Source organism: Phoenix dactylifera, unplaced genomic scaffold (assembly GCF_009389715.1).
Source record: "Phoenix dactylifera cultivar Barhee BC4 unplaced genomic scaffold, palm_55x_up_171113_PBpolish2nd_filt_p 000007F, whole genome shotgun sequence".
NCBI classification, from domain to species: domain Eukaryota; kingdom Viridiplantae; phylum Streptophyta; class Magnoliopsida; order Arecales; family Arecaceae; genus Phoenix; species Phoenix dactylifera.
Genome location: NW_024067666.1, coordinates 3,815,968 through 3,842,608, shown reverse-complemented (window position 1 = coordinate 3,842,608; position 26,641 = coordinate 3,815,968). Strand labels below are relative to the sequence as shown.

The window sequence follows — 26,641 nt, the reverse complement described above, 5'->3', positions numbered from 1 at the left end:
AGATCTTTGAAGCCAAAACACAATAAGTTACATGTTATGGAGTCTCCAGCCATGATTTTTTAAGTATTTGATCAAAATCTCTTTCTATGCAAATCTAGAAGAAAACTTTAAGAATAAAAAATTTTCTAACGTATGCCTCCATAAAAATCATAAAAATGATGGGATATCCCAGGCTTAAATAGGCTGGTCCAGAAATCCTCATTAGATAACCATACCTCAGCTACAACTAGAGAGAGTGGATAGTGTTATCATAACCTATCATCAATAATTATTTGACAACTAAGTCATATATGTGGACGATATTAATCCTAATAGAGACATGCCCAACAATGGAACCATGGCCATATTATAAATATTAAAATCATCACAAATGGATTTGGTTATCAGCTATTATCCTCCATCTCCCTTTCCCTCATCCATCTAGAATAAGATAAATCAAGGTGCGAATAAGAGAGAAAGAGAGAGTGATGTGCACTGATGAAATGAAAAAGGACAATCTGAAAGCGAAAGGTAAGAGAGGATTGTGGAGGACAATGGGCATCTGGGGATCATCATGAACCTGCTCACGGTAGGGCGCCCCTATTTCCTGATAAATAAACAAAGTAAAAGAAAAAAGAAAGCAAATACGTAGGTCCCAGACAAGAAGTACCAAAGAATAATGGCAGTAGTAGAATTCCAAAGGCTACCCCCTTGACACCCTTTTGACGGCTAGCTCATGATGCAGAGCCAGAAACTGGAGGGGCTCCGAGGAAGGAAGAATTCTTCAGTTTAGATATGCCTCGTTACACATTAAAGAGTCTCCAGGGAGGTGTAATTTTCTCCTCAATTCATCATTCACCATTAGAGGAGCAATACCCTTTTTTTTTTTTTTTTTTTGAGATGTTTATGACACTAACAGGTAACATTATTGTTGTGAAAGTCAGAACTTAGGAAGAGAAGAGATTAAAACTTCATTCTCATTGATAGTGTTGTATGTCGAACTTTTTTTATTGTTTGGCTTGTCACGCATTTATGAGAAATGCTAGCTGGACTAAAATGTTATGTGACTTAATTTGCATGGGACCCTCTTAATGAATTAGATATCTACTAGTCAGGCGCCTGTAGATATATATATATATATATATATATATATATATATATATATATATATATATGGTACGAAACAGGAACTTGACAAATATGTGAGCAAAATATCTTCTAGTTAAGTGGCAAGTACAGGGCTCGCAGGAGCAGCCCTCAAGCCCGACAAGTGGAGCCCGGACCCCTCGTCAAGTCACAGCGAAGGGCATAACAAAGACCAACTCCTTTGTACAACCCTCAACAACATAGAGTCACTAAGTACTAACAGTTGGATGTGAAGGGCAGCATGCTAGGTTGGTGTCTCCTCGGCAAGACAATTTCTGATAGGTTAAGACGCACCGGTAAGAGCTGTCTTCGAGGATTGTTTATGGGTTTAGCAATGGAGTGTCAACAAATAGGATCCACCGTCTTGATCTTTCATACCAAATATATTTTTCGTGAAGCTAATGGAGCTACAGAATGGGTGACTAATTATGTAGCCAATCACTCCGGTAATATTCTGTAGACTGGTGATGGGAAGTTGTCCCTAACATTTCGAAGTATTTTGTTTTTTGATTTTATTGGATGCATGCATACTTGTCAAGTATAATTCACCCGTTTTAGTACAAAAAAAAATTGTCGCCCACGCTGGATATCAAGCATAAAGCTCTTCAAGGGTTGGGGAATTTGGATTCATGGCAACATTAAGCAGACATTCTACTCCCATTGTTCAACCTTGTACATTAAAATTCTCTTGCTCTACTTCAAGTTCTTAATTAATATCCTTAGACTTCATCGTCTAATAAAATCATCAATCTCTTGCTCGAGTGAGGCACATATCTTCTTTATCCTTTTTGAGAAAAACCAACGGCATCTTCTTTAACATTGTTTTCAGAAAACATATGGATGTACTACTACAAGCTAGTCCAATGATGTCCTAAAAGAAATATAAGCAAAGGAAGCGCACATTGGACTAGGGCAATGGTGCTGCAAATTGTAGCATAGTGTCATCAAGAAGGAGCTCTGGATTCCTTTTCAACCACTAATGATGCAGATATGTATTTTCTTGATACAAGGGACGTTTCTAATAGTAAATGGCAGCAATAATGGCAGCAACACCAGCAATATTGCTGCAATGCTACTTGATTTTCTTTGATGTCCACCACTAAATGAAAGGTTGGATTGAGAAGACTGTAGGCTAGGATGTGATTGGAGCTAAGTGGGAATTGGCCTCCATTGGTCCTTCCCATGATGGAATGGGAATTTAGGTGAGGATGAGATGGTGGGGGGTGTGTCAGGTGCACAAGAGAGGTAGGAGGAGGTGTCTCCATCTACAATTTTGGACTAGGCACTAAAACCAAGTGTACAAGGAATCTCCATGGCATCCAATTAGTGCTTGGATTGAGAGTCAACAACACAATCCAAAGCTGCGTCCACGAAAAGCACATCACAAAATGGCATCACTAACCACAGTTCATGGCCAAGTGTATCAGGGATCTTCTTAGCATCTGTTGGTGCAAGTCAACAACACAATCCAAAGTTGTGCCTAGGAAAAAGGCCACCACAGACTGGCCTCACTCACCATACTTCTTAGACTTTTTCAAATGAGAGATTCATCCACCTTTATCAAGCCCTTGCTTCTGTCTGAGATTGAGGTTGGGTGGGTGGTTGTGGTGGTGATAGCATTATCACCGTCATTGCGAACCACTTGAGTTTTTGATTTTCACCCTAAAGTTGATAGCTTCCAATGTGATATATTTTGTGCCAACCAAATTAGACCTTAATTGAAAGAAAATGCTGATTCACTTCATGTCAGAAAACTTCGAAAACAAACCCGACCCGGCTTGAATCATCAGTGGGTCTGTTCAGGTTTAAATCTCAAGCTGGACTTGACCCAACAAAGCCTCCTTATGTTGTACCCCTGTTGATGCCCCCCACAGCATAAAATTTTGGAGAATCTCATTTAATTTATTGTCTCATGCACAAACAAGTGTATTGGTGTTCAGTGTCTCCAGTGAGGAAGTTAATTTCTCACACAGTCCTCCCGTGGAAAGCAGAGAACTTGGAGTAAGCCTCCGACTGCTCCAAATCTGATGGACGCACGGAAAGGAAAGGGACCAAAGAAAGCAGTTGTCTCCCCACTCCATCCTTACCCCCACTAGCCTTCAAACCAGCCTAGAGTTTGAAATTTTGGACCTAGGTTGAACAAAAAGCCATGCCCTGCATTGAAACAAAGAGGAGAGAGGCACGAAATAAAGTTTAGCGTTTTCTCAAACAAATACCAGTATGGGTCACGAGCATGGATGAATAAGGCTGCCAATTGCAGTACCACTGTAGATGAAGAGAGAGAGGTTTGCTAGGCTTTTGGGATCAATGGTATAGCTAGGGACAAATTCAATACCTGCTCATATTCGCTTACAGTGAGTCTTGGAATATCCATCACTGGCGACCAGGCAGATGGAAGGAGGTGTCGACTTAGCGTACCGTGATATAACTGCATCTATGATAGAAATTAAGATACGAAGGTAAAATAAGCCATGTTAGGCTAAGTGTAAAGGTTTCACTGACTAACTTTTTGCACCCATGATCTGTGAAATATTAGTAGAAGCTCAAGTATATAATGTTTAATTTGAGACTAGTAATGGCATCTGATTTTACTAATTTGAGACTACTGCCCACTCAGGACTTTTCCCAGGGTGCCCGAACCTTTAAGGCTGCAAAGTGGGGTCTGGGTATGAGAGAAGATATCCATCCTCTGTGATAACAAAGAGTGAATGGTGAAAAGGATTCCATAAAACTAACCACAACTAGTTGAAACAAAAGACCCATTGGTTGTGATATGGTCATAAAGACTCTCCCTGTACTCCAGAACAAGAGCCACAAGCTAATTAATCTAAAGCATCCAACTCACAGGGGCCATCCAAAAAGATCACTTGCAGCCACACCTGCCACTGATCCAACTACCAAAACCACAACTCAATATATGAGTCTTTGTTGCCATTAACGTATGGCCCAACGCTCACACGACAGCAATTTAGAGCCCACACGCTCAAAATATTTAATTCAGCCATACCCTACCTCGTGGCTCCTTCGCTGCATCGCACCGATCCAGAACACTGCCAAGAGACGGCAAACTTGATATGTCGATCCAACTAAAAGTTTCGAGCAAAAAGAAATGTCATTCACGTAATAGAAACCGGACATCATGCAGGTCATTCGAAAGCTACAAAGGAAACAAAAAGAGAGAAGGGCGAGCGGGGTGAGAGGAGAGCAGACGGTCAAAACTTGTAGTTCAACGGGGGTGGGAATTCTCTGGGAAATTCATCATAGGAAATCGTATAGGGAGGTAATGTTATCGCGCCACGTTGCATTATTCACGGATCATAAAGCCCCAATCACTTCTCTCACCCAGCTGATCGGCGCCTCCATTGGTAGGCCAAACCAAAAATTTATATATATATATATATATATATATATATATATATATACATATATACATATATAGTGGAAGACGATGAGTAGCTTAGTGATCCATCCCTTCCCCTTCCAACCTCTCCCTACACTCTCCTTTACCGTCTCTTAAACTCGAAGGCTTCTAATGCCAGCTCCTCCAAATCAACATTATAGCATCCCTCTTCTCTATCATTCTGCTCTTTTCTTCTGCAAGACCCCTTTGATGTTAACCTTCCTCACCATCTGTGTCACTACTTCCCTCTTGTTTCTCCTCCTCTCTCTCTCTATATGAAACCTGGCCAGAGAATCGACATACCGCCATCCCTAATACAAACTTCTCAGTGTGTTGGTGCATACCCAACAGATCATTGATACATGTCCGTTGCTTTCTTGATACACACCTTAACATGTATTAGTACATACCTCTCCAAGTGAGGTAATACAGTCTGGATCATTACTTGGCTAATATATAACATATGTCCAAGTAGTACACATGAGCCTCATGCACCAATATGTATTTAATAGTTCATTAATACACACTCGTTATCTTTGTTAATACATATCTTGTGTTTTGTTAATATACATATCAAACTGAAGTAATCCATAATCTAAACTGTTATCCTGCTAATACATAATACATCATTAAGTCACACACTTGAGCCTCTATCCAGTTTGATCTAAGGTTCGGTACTATCCTTGTCCGATGAGGACAATGAATGCTAAGAAGTGAAGGCTGCTGGCAGCGAGGCAAAGAACATCAGATTCGAGCAAATTTCAGATGTTGAGGTTTGAGTATAAGAGAAAGAAGGCGACAGAAAAAAAGATGTATGGAGCCCTTAATGATGCATGGAGCAGAGCTAGATCAGCATACTGGAGGAGAGAGACGAGATAGGAACAGAGAAGGGGAGAAAACAAACAGGATCCACTCCCGTCAATTTCTTATTTCTTTTATATCAGTGTTTATTGCTTTTCTTACTTTTAGAAATGTGTCTACAGTATGCATGTCAGTCTACAGAGAGCCACCCATACATCCTCCAGTGAGATCACCGGAGGATTTTCGTCCATCCAATGGTACCGATTTTTGTCCATCCAATGGTACCGCAAGATACGAGAAAGTAAAAGGTAAACTGAGGGATGTGCCTATAACAAAAGAGAGGAGAAAGGATAGAAAAGAGAGAGAATATAGAAGTATAGCACAGAAGCAATGGTAGAGGAGATCACATCAATAAAGAACGGGAGGAGCAAATCAAAAATCTAGAGATGGAGATCATGCCCCCACCCCTCATAACACCTTGTCCCCACGAATGAGAAAGAGAATGCATTATTTTATGTGATACAAAATAGAAATCCAGGACCATAGGAACCACAAAATGCAAGACCAGTACCATAAGGAGCACTCTACGAAGCTTCAAGGGGACAATGTAAGAACCTAAAAAATTATGATTTGATTCTGTTAAAAGAGAATGCATTAGAGGGAAACATAAAAATGTGTATTGGTTTTCATCGCTTACATCTCATCAGATATCACACACTCAGTGCTCTTCAATCTTCTTCAAATCCTTCATGTTTGTCGTGTCCACCCTGCATGGAGAAGAACAGAGGCAATTAAAGTTTAGAATTTAAGATTTATAGTTTTGAATGTGAGGGATTTCCCCCCCTAAAAAAAAGAGATATTATAGAAGGACAGTTTTAGTTTTGAATGCGAAGGTTTCTCTCCCCTCAAAAAAAGAGAGAGATTATATAAAGAATGGACGATCAAGTGGAACCTTGGAATGACTGCCCTGACAGAATAATCATCCTGCCATAGAGATCAGTGGATAAATTGGAGGATATGCCTTTCTATTGGATCTAGATGAAGGTCGTCTCTGCCCATAGTTAATGTGTCATCAATCTACCTCTATCCTGTGAAGTAACATTTTTTAAGATCCGACTGGATCCAAGAAAGATGGTCATATCTCTCTTTAATATGGCCAAAGAAAGCTGCATCATTGATCACTGATTAGATGTGAAATTTTGGAGGATATTCTCGCTAGAGATGCCTACATGAATTATGAAATCCTAGGAGACACTGCGAATCACTCTAGAAGTGATAGATAAATAGATTCTGTAGAAAAATAACCGGCATGATGATCCAATGCATCTAGACAATGCAGAGGCATAATGGCATATAAAACAAAGTACCAAAGATATCGCAGGAAAACAGCAGCACAGATGTAAGAATAGAGAAACATATCAGCCAAGGCATTTCAACGCTATTGGAAATGGAATAGTCAAGTTGAAATGACAGCAAAGATGCAATAATTAAGTTGGTTTACAACAATTTATACCGGATGTTTCATATTAAATTGAACGTGACCAACTCTTACCAGAAATAACAATATATGCAGTATCAAATTTTGCAACTTCAAAACCATTATATATTACAACAGACACTTCTTTGGCCAAAAAATTCAACCACCTTGCATTATTTAGTTGAAGCAGCAGGCATGGTTAAAAGGACTTGAGAGCTTACAAAATAATTGCTATTTCTATCTTTAAATACTATCATCTCGAAATTAATTTGTAATACAACAGATACAGATTAGAAGCACCAATATGTAAATGTTGTAATGGATATTATTTGTTCCCATGGTTTCTTACATAAGCTGCTGGATGCTTGAATGATAAATCACACGAAGCGGTTGGTGGCATGAATGCATGCACGTGAACAGGCACAAGTGCACGAGCGAACGAGAGAGAGAGAGAGAGAGTTGTAACAGGAGCAGGTTTTCACAAGTAGCTATACATACCATGTAAGAACAAGGTCATAGAACCAAGTCTTCTGTGTTTACATTCTATTCAATTCCAATGGTGGATCATGAATATTTGCAAAAACTACCATATTCATTCATGCTTTCCAAGCTTACAGTGACAAGTGATTACAAAGTTAAAAAAACAAAAGAAAAACAGAACTTGCAGCCTAAGGGTGGGTGTGGCTAAATGTTGACACATTGGAGTTACTTGAGTCTAGAGATTTGGAGAGGGTGAAAACTACCAGCAGATAGGTTACTCTCTATGTTGTGTTCTTATTCAAGTCTCCATAAAAACCTAGACTTCAAAATAGTTAAGTCTACAAGTCAACCTGCTCAGTTAATGGTAGAGTGGTTGGTGTTGGAGACAGTATAAGTCATGATTCTGCAAAACATTATATCAACGTGATGCATGAATGCGCATGCTGCATATATAATATTCATTCAGAATTCAGTATTGATAGGCCTGACAGAAGTAAAATAGAAGAGACCCAAAGAACATAAAACATGATATACAAAGTATATGTTGGATTAAGCTACGTCTTGACATAGTCAAGCTGGGAAAGAAAAAACATTTCGTTGGAAATGAATCCATCAAAATTTCAATACAGGGAGCTGATATGCCCAACCCAGAATTCCCCCGAAGTTACAAAAAAGGGATATCCAGTTCCATATCCTTTTTGCAAATCTTTGAGAGTGAAAAATGCCTGTACATCTTTATTCAGATGTGTGTGTGTGTGTGATTACAAGGTCAAAACTATCTACATTTCACAGTTAAGTCTTGTTATGCTCCTTTCATATGTTTACATTTTATAAAAGCTACAGGGCAAGATCTATAGCAAAAGGGTCAAATAAGATGCTCTAACACCAAATTCTTTGAGATATCATTTTTGTCAGAATTGTAGCTATGATATCAATTTCTTTATTTGGCGGAGAAACAAAAGTCTAATCAGTATAAGTGCCACATAAGTGTGAATAGATATCTTAAGTTCTTAATATTAATACTCAATCTTGTAAAAGGTCTAAGTTAATTAAGTTGCACTACCACTACAGTCCTAGGTCTGTTAACAGTAACGACTTTAGTCTTGATGGTCATTCGTGTTTCCCATGGATTTTGCCTTTTGATTGAAAAAATATCAGCATGTTATAGTCTATAAAATTAAATTACTCTAGAACTTTCGGATTTCATATTACACCAATGCATACTCCTTTACAGGTCATGGCTGGTACCATGAGAATATCCCTTCTTCAAATACATGTTGTTTGATACTATAAAAACATGGTATATATATATATATATATATATATATATATATATATATATATATATATATATATATATATATATATATATATATATATATATATATATATATATATATATTAACCTTAGATGTTTTCCCTCGCTTATCTTTGAACTCTAGTTTCAAAGTCCTTATCATCCTTGTTGCACCAGCTTCTGTATAACGCTGTCATTTCCTACTTCACAAGAAAACATTACACATTGACCTGCCTAGCTTGATGTCAAAGAAATCCCCAGGTCCTTTATATTTCATTTATGTTTCATGGGCTATAGAAAATGTTTTTGTTCTCAATGTACAACATTAATTTAATATATATTCCAGCTCAATAGGAAAAAAAGCTATAAGCAAACTAATGTATAGCTTACAATTGGATACTTGTAACAATGAACACTTTCCTGGCAAATAAATCAACCTTCAAGGGTGACCTTCATTACAGCTTTATAATATGGCCAAGATACCTGTAAGAGGTCATGTAAGTGCAAAGTGCTCTGGTCTAACCATGCGTGCCCTCAACAATAGCACCATAATAAGAGAGGCTTGAATTTGAGTTTTAGAGGACAGGAAAGAAAAGAAGACCAAAGAATACAACAGTGTAGAGCACAAAGGTGCTATTTGAAAAGCTTGTATTGAACCAATATTTCAGATCTTTTGTGAGCATATAATGTTATATCGACAAATGAACTGGGCTTGAGATTAACCCACCCACAGAATAATAATGGTGATATACTTTGCAAAAATCATGACAAACCAAGGAATAGATGATGGTTTTTAGTCCAAAGAAAGTGGTGCTATGGTCATATGGTGTGCATGAGAAATATGCAATCCCTAGGCTACCATTTATCAGAACACAGAATAAGACGATCAGGAGAGGACACCCCATGAGAAGGCCACAGCAAAACCTTGACTCACTAATTTCATTTTAAATGGAGAAAATCTCAATGCAAATAATTGAGAATAGTTTCGCATTCTGGAAACTTGATCTTATTGGATCATGCAGAACTCTGGCCAATGACCCACCATCAGTTACAACTTGGCCCACGATCACTCATTTATAGGTGATGGTACGTGTATATGTATACATACATACATATATAGAGACATATATAGAGAGAGAAAAAATCTGGATATATTACAGTCAAAATATCCAGCAAGGAAAAATTTATGATGAGATAAAAGTCAGTATGATCAAAAGATGTCTCAAAGGAAAAAAAACAAAGGTGAGCAAGTAATAGTCATGTACTCACGTAGTTCCACAGAGGACAATCTTCTGAATCTTAGAGATATCATTACCACCTTGGTTGTCCTCAATAAAAATTGTCAAGCTGATAAAATTTAACTTACAATAAGATAATCTCATGATTGTATTTGTTTATGCAAACTAGATGATTAATCATAACAAAAACATGAAAACAGAATACAAAATGTTCATACCTGCGAACACTCTGAAACTTGACGTACTTTAAGTTAACAGGCGTTCCCTGCAAATGAAACCAAGCTATGACTTGAATAGTCCCCCAAATGAACAATCTTAGCAGTAACATATTAGGGGAAATAAGTAATTTGCATGATTGCACAGATATCAATGTAACCTTAACCACAACAAAATGAACAAGGATGATATCTGACAACACTTTACCTTCAGATTTTCTGGGGATAAAGCAATTGAGTCACTTGGTACGTAGTCATTAGCATTACTGCAAGAGATATTAACATACCAAAAAAATAAATGATTTAAGCCCAAAATAGCCATAGTTTGCCATGCAATTTTTATATACAAAATGGATTTATCTGAAACCAAAGTAGAGCATACCTAAAGCCCATGTGCTCTTTGTTTGCAAAAAGCTTAACCGTCTTTGGGCCTGCCAAATGACCATTGGAGATTTTGAATCTAGCATTATATTAATTCTAAGAGATTTAACCAAACTGGAAGGAGCACGAGGCATAAATTGAACAATAGACGCATCTTGTTTATTTAATAAGATAGCAACTATGGGAGCAAATAGTTGTTGAGCTGGCCTCAAAAACAAGGTTGATAAACAATAAGATGGTTGACTAGTCTTTTGCAGGCTTCAACTTCCGTTAACAACTTTTACATGAAATTTTAATTATTTCAATTCTGAAGAAGTGGGTCCTAGGATTTTTTAAATTGAGTTAATAGATGCCAAAACTTCTAGGTTCACTTCCAGGCAGGGTAAAGCATGGGGCCAATGTACTTCTCATGATTGCAATCTTTTTCCAACTACTATGTTACTTTAATTGCTCTTTCATGAAATAATGGGGGGAGAAAAGGAATAAGAAAGGACTCTCCAGAATATACTTGGCACTCTAAACGATCTTCTACAAGCACCATCAAGCCCTACAAACCCTCCAAAACTGCAGCAAAAAGTAATAATTTTGGTCACCTTAGTCAAGCAAGCCTCAAGCTCTCACAAGCATGCTTTTTGCTAGCTAGCTACAAATTCTTACTGAAGCTGCTCAAATGTTCTGGCCCTAGGGCTTGTCAGGTGTTTATAGTGCTCCTCCGGTGGTAGATTTATGTCATATCCAACGAAAGATTAAAGAAAAACCTTGAAAATCAAGTAAATTCATAGGAAAATCATATGGAGATGAAATTTTAGGATTTCAAGTTCTAATGGGACTCATCTGTTTCCATAACACAAAATTTGCCGTGAAAATCCAACTAACATATACTTAATCATCGGAGAAAAATTTAATGGTGCTAGCTACGCCATTAGAAGGATCTGAGCAATAGCCATTAGTTGGGCTTTCAGATGCAGAATGGTTAACCTCAGTTGATTTGTAGAATTGGTTGTAGCCCCCCTTAAATCATGGTGATGGTCATGGTTAAGGCCCATTTTAGAGTCATAATGCCCGGAGTACCATTATTCACAGATTACTATGCTTCTTCAAGCATTGTGAAAAACTAGGGTGACTATAGCTGCCCCTCCTTGACTAGCATTTTTCAAGAGGTAATGCCAGTCAAGGTCCTCATCCTCTAGAGGTCATGGCCATCAACAGTTCAACTGGTCTCGGATCATTATGATAGCATATTTGGTATCACCTAATTCCCTTTTGATGGCTAGGTAACATAGTTGGCTTTTGGTGTCAACTGCCGTTAGAAGGGATTCTCGTCCTACTTTGACTTGAACCCCTAAAGTTTCTTCTCCTTACAATTTTCCCACAATTTACTCATTTTTTAATGTTTTCTTTAGTCCCATATTGAATATACAACCTCCCTAAGCATTATAAATACACTTTAGGCAGGGCCAAAACCATCAAGCAATCACAGCAAGAGCTTATTAATTATCTTGCAACAAGCATGCTTGCTAGAGATTGTGGTTTGCTTAACTAAGGTATCCAAAAATTAAACTTTTTATATGGTCTTTGAGGGCACAGAGGGCCCAACAATGCTTGTAGGAGTTCAGCCAGGGGCAAGAGCATATTCAGGGAAGTCCTTTCTCTCCTTTTCTTTTAATTTTGTTATCTAGTTAGTTTGTACTTATGCACTTAGGTCCGCCCATCTAGATTAGGTTTAGCATAGCTCTCCTAGTTTTTCTCTCGAGGGGTTTTATAAAAAAAAAGAAGGTGATCTTCACCCTTCCCCATCAAACTCCTCGATAAGTTTCTTCGGATTACCTCTAATTCCAAGTTTAGCTTTAGAAAACTTTAGTATGCTCCTTTTATCTAATTTATCCTTTTTATAATGCAATAAGTATAACTCAACTATGTTTAGCAAAGAAGGTACTAATATAAAGCAAATGTAAAAAAAATTATGACAACATTTTAATAGCAATCCATCTTTACATAGAGAAAAGCAAAGAATGGTGCAATTGTGATAGATATCAATAACAGAAAGTCCAGGTAGTGCTACCACCAATTCAAAATAGTGGAACATTAAAACTAGAGTAGTACAGATCTGAATTAACAGGCAAAGAAACCACGCAACAAGAAAAAAGAATCACCGAAACCTCATCACCATGGTCTTCTCCTCTCTTGCACTAGCATATATTTGAAATTTCCGAAATTCAGGCTTAATTCAAATTTAAATCTTAATTTCACAAGAATCTAGCAGTACCTTCCTCTTCTGGCCCTTTGATAATTACTGAATGCAGCTTGATCACTTGAGTGAAGGGAATATAAATTAAAAGCTGCTCATCTGCATCGCTCTCAAGATGCAAACCATCATCATCCCTATAACCCTAAAATCAAAGCAGGACACATATTCCAAAAAAAATAACTAGCTCCAGCAAAAACTTCATCAAAAAGGAATCAAATTAAAAGCGACGGCTGAAAGAGAGCTCCCGCCTCCGATCAATCAATCAATCAATCACCTGTTTCAAGGCATTGTCGAGCGAGTGACTCGTGCTCTGATTGAGGCATTCGACTCCGCTCCAGTCCACGAAATCGACTAGATCCACCTAGGAGCGGGGAAAAAGTCCCGAAAGTAAGAAGAATCCGCGGAATCGGAAGCGTGGGAAGGGGAGAAAGACCTAGGGTTCGATTGATAGTTACCTGGCTTCGTGGCATCGCAGCAGAAACTACCGAAGCCATGGGGAGGTAGCGAGCGATCGATGCGTGCGAGCGAGAGCGAGAGCGAGAGCGAGAGAGAGCAGCGCTAAATCCCCTCGGGCTTGCTTTCAGTACTTGATTCGCGAGGAAGTGCGGAGGTTTTTAAAGGCCTGGTTCGAGGAATGAATAAATAAATAAATAAAAATCATAGTACGAAAAATAAATAAATAATATTTTTTGAATATCCTGTGATCTATCGAATTTTGCATAAATATTCTTTCAAAATTTATAGTTGCATATATATCCTCAAAAAATACTTATTTTACTATTTTATTTTTTTATCCTTATTTTTACATATGTACCCACACAATCTAACGCCATTAAATTAACGATTTTACATTAAATAAATAAAATATCTTTAATGGATAAATGTGCAAAAAAATATTTATAAGACGATCGAAATAGAGGACAAAAAATAATTTTAAAATTCTATTTTATTTTTAATTAAAATATTTTTGATTTTTATTAACCGTGTTATATTAGGAATATTTATGTAAAAATAGTATTTTATACTGATATAAAAATAAATATAAATTTTTTAAAAAATATTCATACAAATTTAAATTTTTAGAATGATATTAATAAAAAAACATAAATAAATAGTATGGAGACAAAAAAAAAAAAAAAAGGGGGCATCCAATGGTTGTGATGATATACAACTAGACTCTTGAAACCGGTAAAAAAGACACAAATTTTATTATGACCAACCATCCATTTGAGACTATCCATTGCTTATGACCATCTATATATATACTCTAATAATCCCACCAACCTCCAGATAGGCATCCCACCTTCCATAGAAACCCTGCTTCAAACCCCAAACCCCAAAACCTCCAGCACAAGCAGGAAAAAACCTCCATCCACCACTCACTCCCCTCCAAATGGCCACCTTATCCCTCCTCTCCTCTCCGTCCTCCTCCTCCCCCCATCTCTTCCTCCCTCAAATCCTCTTTTCTCCGCCTCCATGACCTCAAGAAGCTTGTTCTGCATATGGAAATAAAAGCACATATGGACCATATATCTAACAACCTTTGTTTCTGCTTGTTTCAGCATCCCACCAGTGCCACCTTGTGACTGTTCCATTGTTTTCAATTCCTAGCACCTGTACAAGTGTCGATCGGTACAAAGTTACATATCCTGTATCAAAAGCATCTAATGACACTCTTTGAATTAGTTACTTTGAGTGACAAGAAGAATGTGTATACCAAAGGTTACATAGTTCGGAGGAATAGATAGCAGAAAAGTACATAAACTTTTGCTTATCAATACTCAAAATATACAAATTCAGTTAAAGATGTCCAATATGTATGCGAGCATATACACATAAAATTTGATAGGCGGGAAAGACTTGGATAAGTTAATGTCTAACTATGCTGTATCAAAAGCATCCATGCATCCTCTTTAAATTAGTCTCTGAGTGACCAGAAGCATCTGTATGTCAAAGGTTACATCATTTGTAGGAATAATAGCTTTAAGGGACATAAAATTTTGTACATCGGTGCTCTAAAAATGTATGCATTTAATTACAGATGTTCAATATGTACAATAGCATATTTGATGGCAGAGGATAAACTTCTGCGAATTATTGTCTCCCTGTAGTGTATCAAAAGCATCCATTAACAAATACTGTTATGTCCATTGTGGAGAATCATGCTTCACAACTTATAAACCAATCTAGTAGAAATAAATGAGATGGAATCTTGCCCCCAGCGCCAAATGAGTGAATTCAAAACTTAGCCACTTTTTATCATCATTCCATAGTCTGCGATCGTAGTCCGATAAATAAATGATATTGGGTCCATTTCCTTCTTTATTCATGCTCAAGTTGAGGTTATGTCATGTTGCTTCCATTAATTTCTCCAATCTATTTAAAGTCATGTAGATTTCTCTAGACAGCGGATGAGAAGCATCCCCAGCAAGGAATTCATGTATTTCACCATTTACTTCAATTGAGCTACAACCAGGAACTTTTTCAATTCCTTTCTTCTTCATTATATTCCTGACCTTTCCAACATCATCCCATTTGTAAGCACTAGCATATACATTGGATAGCAGCACATATGCTCCTGAATTGTTTGGATCCTCCTCTATAAGATGACTTGTAGCATACTCAGCCAGTTCAACATTTCCATGAAGTTTGCAGGCACCAAGTAAAGCTCCCCAAATAGCCTCCCCATTTGAGGAAATGTTCATTTTGTCTATGAATTCCTTGGCCTCCCTCAAGAGACCACGGCGACCAAAGAGATCCACCATGCAACTATAATGATCAGTTGTAGGAGTGATGCCATACTTTTTAGTCATCATATCGAAATAATGCTGGCCTTCTTCTACTAATCCTGCATGACTACAAGCGCTCAAAACTCCAACAAAGGTAACAGCATCTGGTTGCACTCCATAGTCTTCCATCTGTCTAAAGAACTCTATAGCAAACTCGCCGTGGCCATGTATGGCCAGCCCTCCAATCATGGCACTCCAAGATAATAGATCCTTTGTGGGCATTCTATTGAACACTTCAAGGGATAGATCAATGCGTCCACACTTTGAATACATATCGATAAGTGAAGAACTTAAGTAGGCATCCATTTCAATGTCGTTCCTCTCTATGTAAGCATGAACCCATTTGCCTAGTTCAAGAGCCCCAACCCTGGCACAAGCGGACAATATGCTAACCAAAGTCAAACAATTAGGACTCACCTTCATCCTCTGCAGCTGTTCAAAGATGTCCAAGGCTTCGCTGAAATAATTGCATTGGGCCAGTGTACTTATCAAGGCATTCCATGCAGCTAAATCCTTGTGGGGCATCTGATTGAAGATTTCAAGTGCAGCTTTTATTTCTCCATGATTCACATATCCCACCATGATTAAAGTCCAGGAGATCTCATTCTTAACATCCATTTTACTGAACAAAAACTCAGCCAAGTCCATCTTCCCACACCTTGAATACAGGCCTAGAATAGAGTGAAGCAAATCGAGAGTCATTTCAATACCAACCTTATAGATGTATCCATGAATCATTTTTCCAGTGAGTAGATATCCTGACCTTGCACAAGCAGATAGAACGCTAATCATTGTGGCTTTGTCAATTTTCACATTGAGAGCCTGTGGCAGTCAAATTAATGTGATAAGTAATCTTTAATAAACTTGATTGCTTGACTTATAAGATCTGATTTGTTATCCCTACTAAGAATGCTGCTTGGAACAGTTGTTACTGGTTTATCAACTTGAAAGTTGCACTGTCTTTCACAACTCTGAAGATAGTATAGGACAAAAATAGATATAATCAAAGACTATTATGTAAGAAAAATAAGTGTTACATCATAAATGATATTTATACTGCCCACGGTGAAGCACTAACTCCACTGTAGAAATTTGGACATGTGATTTTAGTATGCGGCAAGTATCTTGATTCTAGCAGTACATAACAAACATGACCAATGAGTCTCGATCCAGCCATTTGAGTATACTCTTGGAATAATCCTAAGAAATATGTAACCACCAAGAGCAAAATGCTCAAACAGTGCAGATTTTTAAGCACATTCATGTCACGCATTTTCTATCTCGGTGTTCTTAAACCTCTCTTATTTGACAAGAAATTAAGGTCATCTCCTCAAGGCCTCCTCTGGTCCTCATTGCACATGGCCATGCAATCTTAAAAGGTTTTCTTTAACAGTTTATCCCCTATTGTTAAAACAATAAACTTCTTCGACTACCCTGAATTTAACCACTGACAGAAGTGTAAGGTGGGCACTGCAATCATGCATTTCCCCACATCTTAATGTTTCTGACATTAGAAATGAAAGAAAAGGTCTAAATTACTGCTGTCTATGAACCAATAGTAAGTTGAGTTCCTACCAGCATTTCTTTGTAAAGCAAAATCGCCTCTCCAAAGCAGCCATTTAGCACATATCCAGCTATCATTGCATTCCATGCGACAACATTTCGATCAGGTATCTTATCAAAAAGCTCGCGAGCTAGCCTCAAATGTCCCTTGGTAGCATACCCACTAAGCAATGTAGTCCATGACACGATATCGTGTTCTGGCATCTGATCAAACAATCTCCTGGCCTCCCCCATCTCACCAAATTTAGCGTGCATATTCATCAGTGCATTCCTCAAATTCAAACACAAAGGAACCCCATTTTCCTTGATGTACTGATGAACCCACTTTCCCAATTCAAAGTCCCCCGACCGAGCGCATGCAGTGATCACCCTAACCAACGTGATCGAATTGGGCACACAACGAAACTCCGAAACCATCATCCCGAACAGAGATTTCACTTTTTCCCACAAGCCCAACTCTGCGTAGCCCCCAATTACACAATTCCACGCAACAACACTCCTTTCTGGCATTTTATCAAACAGGAGCTGCCCGTCGCGAGATCTCCCGCAACCAAAGTACATCCGAACCAACGAGCTCTGCACATAGGGATCCGCCGCTGCTCCGCACTTGGTAGCAAAACCATGGATCTGGGTCCCCTCCGAGACCGCCCTAATCCTCGCGCATGCCTTGAGAACCGGGGGGAAGGAATGGGAATTCAGAAGAATCGGGTCTTCTTCCAGCAACCTAATAAAGAGCAGTATGGATTGTGCCGGCGTCGAACCGAGGCTAAACCCGTGAATCAAAGAATTCCATAGAGCAGAGTCACGATACGAGAGCGAAGAGAACAAGCGAAGAGCGTAGCAGCAGGGGTCGCCATCCGGCTCGAGGGAGGCGTAGAAGGAGAGGAGCTTGGAGAGGTAGAGAGGGTCTTGGACGGCATTGGATTTGAGGAGTCGGGCGTGGATTTGGGAGAGTTCTCGAGTGGAAGAGCATTGCTGGAGGAGAGATAGCAACGGCGGGGACGAGTTGCCGATGGGATATTTCCCGAGAGAGGGGGTGTGGCCATGGGAGTTGGCTTTCGAGCGTGTGATCGGGACCCGCTGCAACGGGACCGGAGTTGGGGACGCCATTGCTACCCCCAGCTTCCTTTGCTCGCTCTCGCAGTCCCCGGTCGGGATGTCATCAAAAGTGGAAGAGCACTATAAGAATAACAAGGAGACAGGAATAACGGTCGGCAAGTCATCAAAAGTGGAATAGGATTATAGGAATAACAAGGAGTCAGGTATAACGGTCGGGAAGTCATCAAAAGTGGAATAGGATTATAAGAATAACAGGGAGTCAGGAATAACGGTCGGAAAGTCATCAAAAGTGGAATAGGATTACAAGAATAACAAGGAGTCAGCAATAATGTGCATTGAAAGAATTAATCGCGGGTTAATGTTCTTATAATCCTAAATCAAAAATTTTCAGATATCCAGACCATAATTTAAAGCTATATATCTGCAGCTACAAATGAATTAATAGATGATATTTTTTTGATTTCGCATATGAAATTCATTTTATTATTGCATTGTAATACCAAAACATCACCAAGACTAAATATATGCTGTTAAGTTATAACTACAATGTTCTTTTTTTTGCGAAAAACATATTTGTACATGAGAAAAGTGCACAGATGAAAAATGATCTCACATTCTTTCAAAAGCAAATTACATGGGAGATTTTGATCAGATATAGATTTCAAGTTGTTCCACTAAGAGTAGGTTAGTTTGGCAGGTCCCTTGAATGCGACAACAAAAAAATTGCAGGTGGAATTTTCCTTAAATTGAATACCTGGTCCAAGGTTAGGTGCATTGTAATATAACTCCTGCGGCTGCTTACAGCATGATCAAGCTCAATCATAAGGTGGGTGGACCTAATTCTGAAGTTTCTCCTGTAAAATGGTGTAGGAGAGAATGAGGCTTCACTTTCCTCAGCAACCTAACAATGACCTAAGGATGCAGATTATTAGTTGATCAAGCAAATGTTTCTTCGCTTTGATAGTTCCCAGTATGATTTTACTGTCGTACGCCTGCTGAATCCTATGCCGTGGAGCAAATAATTTGATAACATATCCATTTGATAATTAGGTTGGAAATGGCCAAATAATTTGCTGTCAAAAGTCAGCTTGTTTCATTTTTAACCCTATGATAAGGATGGAGGTCAAGCCTTATCACTGTTGGAAGATGGGTCAACAGCCGTCTGCCCTTACAAGATTTGGCTGCAGAGCAGCAACAAAAACAAAAACCCCTCTGTTACATACATTAGATCCCATGATATCCCCACTAAGTGCAAAATGATGGATCCAAAGTCTGATAAATTACAGACATCGAATCACGCTTTAACAATATATTCATAGATCCTGAGTCAAAAAGGCAGCAGCTTGTAACACCTCCCAAGCAGCCCGTAACTGGGCAAAAGACCAGCAGTATAATTGGCTGGCCAAAGCAACTACAAGTTTTCTTTTTCTTGATTGAACAATGTCCTTCCCCTTCATTCCCCCAGTCACAAGCAAAACATCACACGGTTAGATGTCGCAACAAAACAACAACCAAATGGCCCAATTACCCACTACCTGTTTTCATTATTCTGCTGTGGCCCCTGATTGGATTTCATCCTTCTAGCTGTTAAACAACACAGCATAACCACCTAAACCACAGTAATTAGCCAATTAGTAAACCAATTTGGTGACTTTGCAACAAACATGTAAAAAATATACAAAATCCCAACTTCCATCAACTTCCTACTATTAGCATCATAGAACAGTGACATGAAATCCTAAGCATTGATGATTCTAAATTATAGGCATGGTAGCAGTGGAACCAGAAATAAAAGCAAAATACATTGTGCTTCCAGATGACAGTCTATATGCTTACACATGAATCAGAAGCTAGTGTACAACTGCACTGACATACCAGCAATTCTGCATGCTCCGGCCACAGAAAACAGTACTTCACCAGGCTATGGCCCCAGAAATCACCTTAACAGGATGTGGTTTTAGACATTAGAAGCTTGAGATGTTAAAATCACCTTTCTGCGATGTTCAAATCACCTACTAAGCACAAATTCACAAGCACACTCCCATCTGTTTTGGGAATTCATAATGTCTGAATAATTTGTTTCTTTTTCAGGTAGACTAGGTTGCAAATGCAGATAGGACCCATATACAACCAACCGGATTGGGGCCTGGCAAAGTGATGATGGTGACTATGAGTTCGACCAAATTTATCAATCAGCAACTCACTTGAGTTTTTTGTGCGGCAAAAAACAGATTCAACAATCGTGGTTCTGATGATCTTCCCAGTACCTGCACCTGTAAATTCTCTATCCAAGGTCAACTAAATGGAGATCATCTTTGTACATGGGAAAAGAGGGAGATGACACTAGAAAAAGACAAAATCATCACAACCTGCTACAAGTATGATGTTGAAGAAAATCAACAACCAACCCCATGCTACATTGTGAGCCTATCCAGCTACTTCACATCACAAAACTGATGAAAAGTTCCCAGGATACCTTGTGTTAACAATGCAGTATGGTGAGCATCTGACTTCGGTTTCTAAGCACCAGGCAGCGGGCAGCAGGCCTAAAAGTCCTTATACTATATTGCTGTTTCTTTGAAGCTCTTTGCCAGCCATATAGCTGTTTCCCTTGGAGAGACCTTTTCAGGACCAAATGGCTTCAAGAGCACTGCCAACTCTTCAAATCTTTCCTGCTGTAACAACTGTGCACTGAACTCGAGCAATCCTTCCAAGGCCTCTGCCCGCTGCTGGTATGATGAAGTGTCAAACCTCCGCTGCCTTGATTCTGTTGATCCCCGGCTTGAAACATCCACAGCTGTTGGATTTCGGTCTGATGAATCGCTCCCATTGTCTGCTTCTGTTCGGAAGATTTGGACGGTGCATTTATCCTTAGTGATGGTACGGTCACCATAGTGAGGGCTCACAGAACAGGAGCCTTGAGCTGATGAGAATTTATGGAAGGAGAACAGGGGATCTTCAGAAGACGCTAATGGGAACTCAGCAATTCTATCTATTCTAGGCGCATTGACAGACACATCAGGAGAATTCATGCGGTGGAGAATACTGATATGATGTCGATGGGGGGTTTCAAATGTAGGCAAAGGAAGAGATGCTCTTCGAGTGGGCCGAGAACTTCTATCTGCTGGAGTTTGCGATGGTTTGAGCTGCATCTGAAGCACAACAAACAATTGTAAATGCATAAGGTGCATGTTCTTTACAACACACCGATCACATTAATACATACAATTGTAAATTCTATAAAATCATGGATGCAAGATACTCGTACATAGGGTTCTCAGCATTTCAACAGGAAAACTTTAGACAGGATAATAGAATTTACAACATAATAATAAACACAAATAATTAGATGCTAGGTCAAGAATCCTTTCATAGGCAGGAGGCAGTGAACATTTAGTTCCCTTTTTTTTTAAAGAATAATGAAAAATGACTCCCATATTTGCAACAGCAAAGAAGAGTGTTGCTAATAGCTTCTTAGTGACCTAGCATGACCATGCTCAACATCAACACAAAGCATAGAACTGGGGGCTCAATACGATCATACATGAAAAAAGTGTGCTTAATAGCCCAGCATATAAAGAATGCAATTGAATTATTTGTTTCTTCATTACTTAGAATGCAGGAATTTCAAAAAAAAAAAAACCATGGTTTATAGAATTGGATGCATGTATACTGACTATTGATGCATCATTCATATAGATGCATATCATCAAACACAAATTATCACATCATTGTTAAGTATATTACCATATAAGCATAGTTATGTATGATCATACCACATCACGATTTTGTCCGGTATGAAATGCTTTTGATGGCTCCATCCCCTTCCTTGGAGTTGTAAAGGTTTTGGCAGGAGTATATCTAGGGGTCTTCATGGTGGTCGACTGCTTTGTATTGATTGCTTTGTCAACACCAATCTCTCCAACTTGATTACTACCGACCGATAATTCTTTTATCCTTTGGTTCAGATAATTCGGATAATCATTTATGCTTCGTGTAGAACTCATAGAGTTTTGCTCAGGTGCAGGCTTGTTCAGTTCGAAGATCCTCTCATTGCCAAAAGATTGCCTTTTCTCCTTGTCCTTCCAAGCAGAAGCACCTTCGTCATCAGGAAATCTAATTTTCTTTATGTGCTTGCTTGCAGGCTGTTCAATAGGAATCATATTGCGACTAGGGCTAGTCTTTAAATGGACTTGAAACACATAAGCCTGAAGGTGTGGATGCTTGAGCAGTTCTGCAGCCTGGTGATAGGATTATAAACATGAGTCGAAATTGTTTGAAAAATATGGAGATAAACATTGTTGTGCTTGTATAGATGTGTATGTGCACAAGTAAGCTTTTGTTAGCAATAGTATATAATCCCTGATTGAGTACATACACTTGGCCTGCGTTCTGGGCTCTTGCGCAGCATGCTTTTGATGAGTCCCCTACTGCACACAGTAATCAAGATCAATCAGAAAGTTCTGTCTTACTATAGAACCAGCATAGCAGAAATCAGTCGACAAAATTTGGAAAAAAGGAAAAGGATCAGGCTTACAATGCACCAGAGTATGTACTCGGTAAAGGGGCCACTATGGACTTGTTAATTTTGTTTATAAGAGCCTGCATATCCTGCTTAAAAGCAAACATACAAATAAAATCTATCCATTGTTGGATATAAAACAGAAAGGCCCAAGAATATCATTTCAACTTCATCACAAGTTCGTGCAAACATAAAATATAGCACTACAATCTGCTTCTCTCAAGAGTTAGCAACAGATCTGGCAGTTCGTGCAAGAATAAAACTATATCAGAGTTTGATGCAAGACTCAGAATAATAACTCAAAATATCTACATCAATAATTAGTCAACAAATAGGGAACACTTAATTATTTTGCATGAACAGAAGACTTACAAGAATTTAATCCATAAAGTAAGGGGGAAAAGTACAATAGACACAAACTGTATATAAAAAATTGTTATATTACATACATACATAGAATTCCAAAGCACTGTCTTACTGAGACATGAAATTGCTACCCAAATAAATTACTAGCAATTACACATATACAAGCTCACATGGATTCAAGATAATATTTGCAACAGAAACGCAGGCATCTGGTACTGCAATTTCGAGGACATCCCTATAATAGAAAACAATTGTATTTGCAGATAAAACATAGGTGCCGCTGCAACTTACAAAAGCTTTAAATGCGGGCTTAAGAGCAGTCATCTCATATATACAGCACCCTGGATAAATTGAAAAATTACATAAAGAAACCTAAGTAATCAGAGAAAGATTAAAATGTCAGCCATGTGCCAAAAAAAGAATAAACACTTCACCTAGAGACCAGACATCAGATTTAGAGCCATAAGGTATATCAGCAAGAAGTTCTGGGCACATGTAGCTGGGAGTTCCCACAACCTGCATCAGGAGCAAATAACTAGCACTAATAAGACAACCAGATACATCTCACAGGACAAGTTAATCTAGAAAAATTCAGAACTCACTGAGGATGCGAGATCATCAGAGGACAGCATTTTAGCAAGCCCAAAATCGCCTGCAATATTCATCATTTCAGATTATTGAAACTCATAGATGTAGCATTGCTCCAACATTTAAAAAAACAAAAGACTTACCAAGCCGTATGTTCTGATCTTTTGTAAGGAATATATTTGAACACTGGAACAATAATTTAGCACTATCACTAAACATCAATTTGCCAATTTCAAAGTTTCTGCAAAAAGGAACCCACTAGCGACATGGAATTGTCACTGACCTTTACATCACGATGAAGAATATGGTTCATGTGCAAGTAATCAAGTGCCATAAGGAGCTGCACAAGCCACTTGCAAAGCTTCTGCACACAGGGATACAAAGAGAGGGAAAACTAATTTAGAGCATAACACACACGGCCACAAAGATATAGTGGTATTGTGCTAAAGTAAACAACCTCTTCAGGGAAATATTTTCCACTGGCCTTCTTTATAGTTTCTGCCCTGTACAAGGAAAGGAGATGTTTACAAATTCAGACATAGAGTATCCTGGAAAAAGGATCTGCAATTTGATTTCACCCTGGAAAGAAACTTACATGTCCCCTCCCTCACAATAACCTATTATAATGCACACGTAGCATCCCTGAGAGCAAGAATATAGGATAGATTTTTATGAGATCTGCCTCAGTGATGATAATTGTTGATGCAAGAAGATATGAGATCCACCACAAATGAAATCTAGAATTCGTATCAGCAGAATTTATAGAAAGCAGAGCTTCCCTGACCTTCTCAACCCAGGAATCTTTGTACTCCACAATAAATGGGTTCCGTACTTTAGCAATAAGCTCCATCTGTCGAGCAAAGAAGATAAGAAAATAAGTTTCAAGCAGAATAAACACAGGATTATTACATCAAATTGGCATTTTAATAATGCATCTCCACTGCATCATTTCCATAAATAAACATACTTTTCCATGGAACTGCTGAATAATCAAAAAAAAAGTCATAAATGGCATTGGAACTATTTATGTTAACCAACTTTCTGAGGACTGAGCAATCATGATTGAATTCTTTTTTCCAAAATCATGATATCTACGTATGCTTCAACTCCATATTATGGCGAGCATTAGCGGTCAATATTTTCGTTTTATCAATCACAAAAAAAAAAAGAATGATGCATTTAAAGAAACTAAAACTTTGGTCATTAAGGTGGAAATAGGAAAACTCAGGGAAGAAAAAGTTCAACCAATCAACCCAAAGAAGTATTGCAGTAATTGTGATATAAAATATGATATGTTAAATCATAATGTAGGTTAACCAAAGATGCTTACCTCTTGGTGAGCAGACCTGCGGCACCTATCAGTCTGGCGGGCAAGCCGGATCTTCTTCAAGACATACCTGCGAGAAAATAACGGGAAAGCATAAGAAGCTTCAAACAGGAGGTAAAGAAGGGGTAAAGATAGGGCCCAAAAAAAAAAAAGACCAGAAAAAGATGGAGTTTGGCTGCTGGCTTCCTTACCTCTTTTTCTCAACCTTATGCCTCACCAAAAGTGCTGAACCGAATGCTCCTTTTCCTATCTGCTCCAAAACCTCATACTGATCCATTTTGGGACCTGCGGCTTGCCCACTGTTTTTCCGATAAATTGGCTCCCCTAAAACTTTTAAAGAAATTACAAAAAAAGAAATTTCCAAGAAACACTAAGCGAGACATAGAATTCCTGATATTTATTTCAACAGCAGGAAATGTGGATCAAAAGCGAATCGTACATTAGTTTTTTTTCTTTTGGAGAAAAAAATTGAGAAAGCATAGATATTAGTTCAAAAGAATTATATATAGAAAGATATTGGTCCGTGATTATTAGCCGCTTAGAATAAAACTGCAATTTTTTTAATTTAAAAAAAAGCGAAAAGGACGCGGCAATAGATCGCTAGAACTAAAAGGGCAAAAGTTACAGAGGAAATTATAAAGAAATCTAGAAAAATGCAAAAAAAATGACGAATAATAATCTCGAAGACGCCAACTCTCTGAAAAAGAGGGAAACCACCGCCAAAGAGCAATTTATTCGAAATGCCGCATCCCCACAAACCCGTCAAGAGAAAACCTAACAAACTACCCCACCACACCAAAATCCAGTGACATTATAGCGCAAATCGACTCACATTATATTAACAAAAAGAAAAAGAAAAAGGAAATCCATGACAATGAGAACATAGATCAAGAGGAAGAGAAGTACCTGGATCTCCAGATCCTTTCGAGTTAAAGAGATCTCAGTACTAATAATAGAAGAAGAAGGCTACCGAATCACACAAGAAAACTCGAAGGAGACGAGGACCGAGCCGAAGGTCCAGCTTCCCTCTTCTGCTTCCCCCATCGTCACGCTCAGAGAGAGAGAGAGAGAGAGAGAGAGAGCAAATGAGAAAGAGACAAGGAAGTAGGGGGTGGCGACGGGGGCGGCAAAGGCTAAAAAGGAGGAGATGATTGGGGATTTCAAAGTCTTCTGTTTTTAAAAACAAAAGAAACCGAAGCAGTGTCGGAATACGAGAGAGAGAGAGACAGAGTGGGGCAGCGAAGGTGGCGGTGGGAAGGTCAGAAGGGAAGGCAGCGGGTGATGGTTTCTTTTGTTTTAAATAATTCTTTGCTTGGTTTCATAGGGTCTACATAATTAAAATTTTGTGGGGTAGTAATTTGTAAAAAAAAATTGGAGTAATTTCTAATTTCTTAATAATTAATCCACTTCTCCGCGGACTCCGTTTGGTGACCAATCTTTCTTTGCTTGTTTTGTCGTAAAGGACAGTTGAAAAGAAAGTTTTGCAGAACAAATGCAGCTGATTTTATTAATAAAAATTGGGTAAGCTTTCTTTCTTTCACAAGAATAAGTTATTGTTTATCACCATGAGGAAATGCCTTGCCTGTATCGCAATCCCAGGACAGTGATTGCACGAATTTTAAAAAGTTGACTCTGTAATTTAAACTTTGATTTTATGAAAAAATTCTATGATAATTTGAGCATTGTTTATTGTTTGCTTTGAGCATAGTTTACACAAATTTTTTCAAACACTGGATGAAGATATGGATGGGTATGTTACTATAGC

General features: G+C 38.4%; 3 protein-coding genes across 12 annotated transcripts; all 3 read right to left on the bottom strand.

The window, feature by feature from the left end:
• Positions 1–2,843: 2,843 nt before the first annotated feature.
• LOC103704505 (PITH domain-containing protein At3g04780-like) lies at positions 2,844–13,279 on the bottom strand. Of its 8 annotated transcripts, none has more exons than XR_003385114.2 (10): positions 13,118–13,279; positions 12,937–13,023; positions 12,681–12,804; positions 10,416–10,464; positions 10,242–10,299; positions 10,037–10,083; positions 9,850–9,927; positions 6,024–6,093; positions 3,461–3,559; positions 2,844–3,279 (listed from the first exon to the last, which is right to left on the bottom strand). XR_003385114.2 is itself a non-coding variant. In XM_026803600.2 (9 exons), exons 1-8 carry the CDS (start codon positions 13,154–13,156, stop codon positions 6,045–6,047), a joined length of 531 nt encoding a protein of 176 aa, XP_026659401.2. In that variant the 5' UTR covers positions 13,157–13,279; the 3' UTR covers positions 2,844–3,279; positions 6,024–6,044. The 8 variants fall into 8 exon arrangements, 6 of the variants coding, with proteins under 6 accessions (XP_026659401.2, XP_008786048.2, XP_026659403.2 ...); XR_003385115.2 differs by having other exon boundaries at positions 3,461–3,553; XM_026803600.2 differs by lacking the exon at positions 3,461–3,559.
• Positions 13,280–14,552: 1,273 nt separating this feature from the next.
• On the bottom strand, positions 14,553–18,218 carry LOC103704504 (pentatricopeptide repeat-containing protein At3g22690-like). The gene is made up of 2 exons (XM_008787823.4): positions 17,027–18,218; positions 14,553–16,273 (listed from the first exon to the last, which is right to left on the bottom strand). Exons 1-2 carry the CDS (start codon positions 18,122–18,124, stop codon positions 15,011–15,013), a joined length of 2,361 nt encoding a protein of 786 aa, XP_008786045.2. The 5' UTR covers positions 18,125–18,218; the 3' UTR covers positions 14,553–15,010.
• A 1,486-nt stretch (positions 18,219–19,704) lies between these two features.
• On the bottom strand, positions 19,705–26,149 carry LOC103704503 (serine/threonine-protein kinase Nek2). Of its 3 annotated transcripts, none has more exons than XM_026803598.2 (15): positions 25,783–26,149; positions 25,068–25,206; positions 24,880–24,946; positions 24,334–24,399; positions 24,145–24,191; positions 24,007–24,052; positions 23,833–23,913; positions 23,693–23,735; positions 23,564–23,613; positions 23,396–23,477; positions 23,253–23,302; positions 22,611–22,684; positions 22,452–22,503; positions 21,850–22,314; positions 19,705–21,225 (listed from the first exon to the last, which is right to left on the bottom strand). In XM_026803598.2, exons 2-15 carry the CDS (start codon positions 25,151–25,153, stop codon positions 20,635–20,637), a joined length of 1,800 nt encoding a protein of 599 aa, XP_026659399.1. In that variant the 5' UTR covers positions 25,154–25,206; positions 25,783–26,149; the 3' UTR covers positions 19,705–20,634. The 3 variants fall into 3 exon arrangements, with proteins under 3 accessions (XP_026659399.1, XP_008786044.1, XP_026659400.1); XM_008787822.4 differs by having other exon boundaries at positions 25,068–25,200; XM_026803599.2 differs by having other exon boundaries at positions 25,068–25,175.
• Positions 26,150–26,641: the final 492 nt, after the last annotated feature.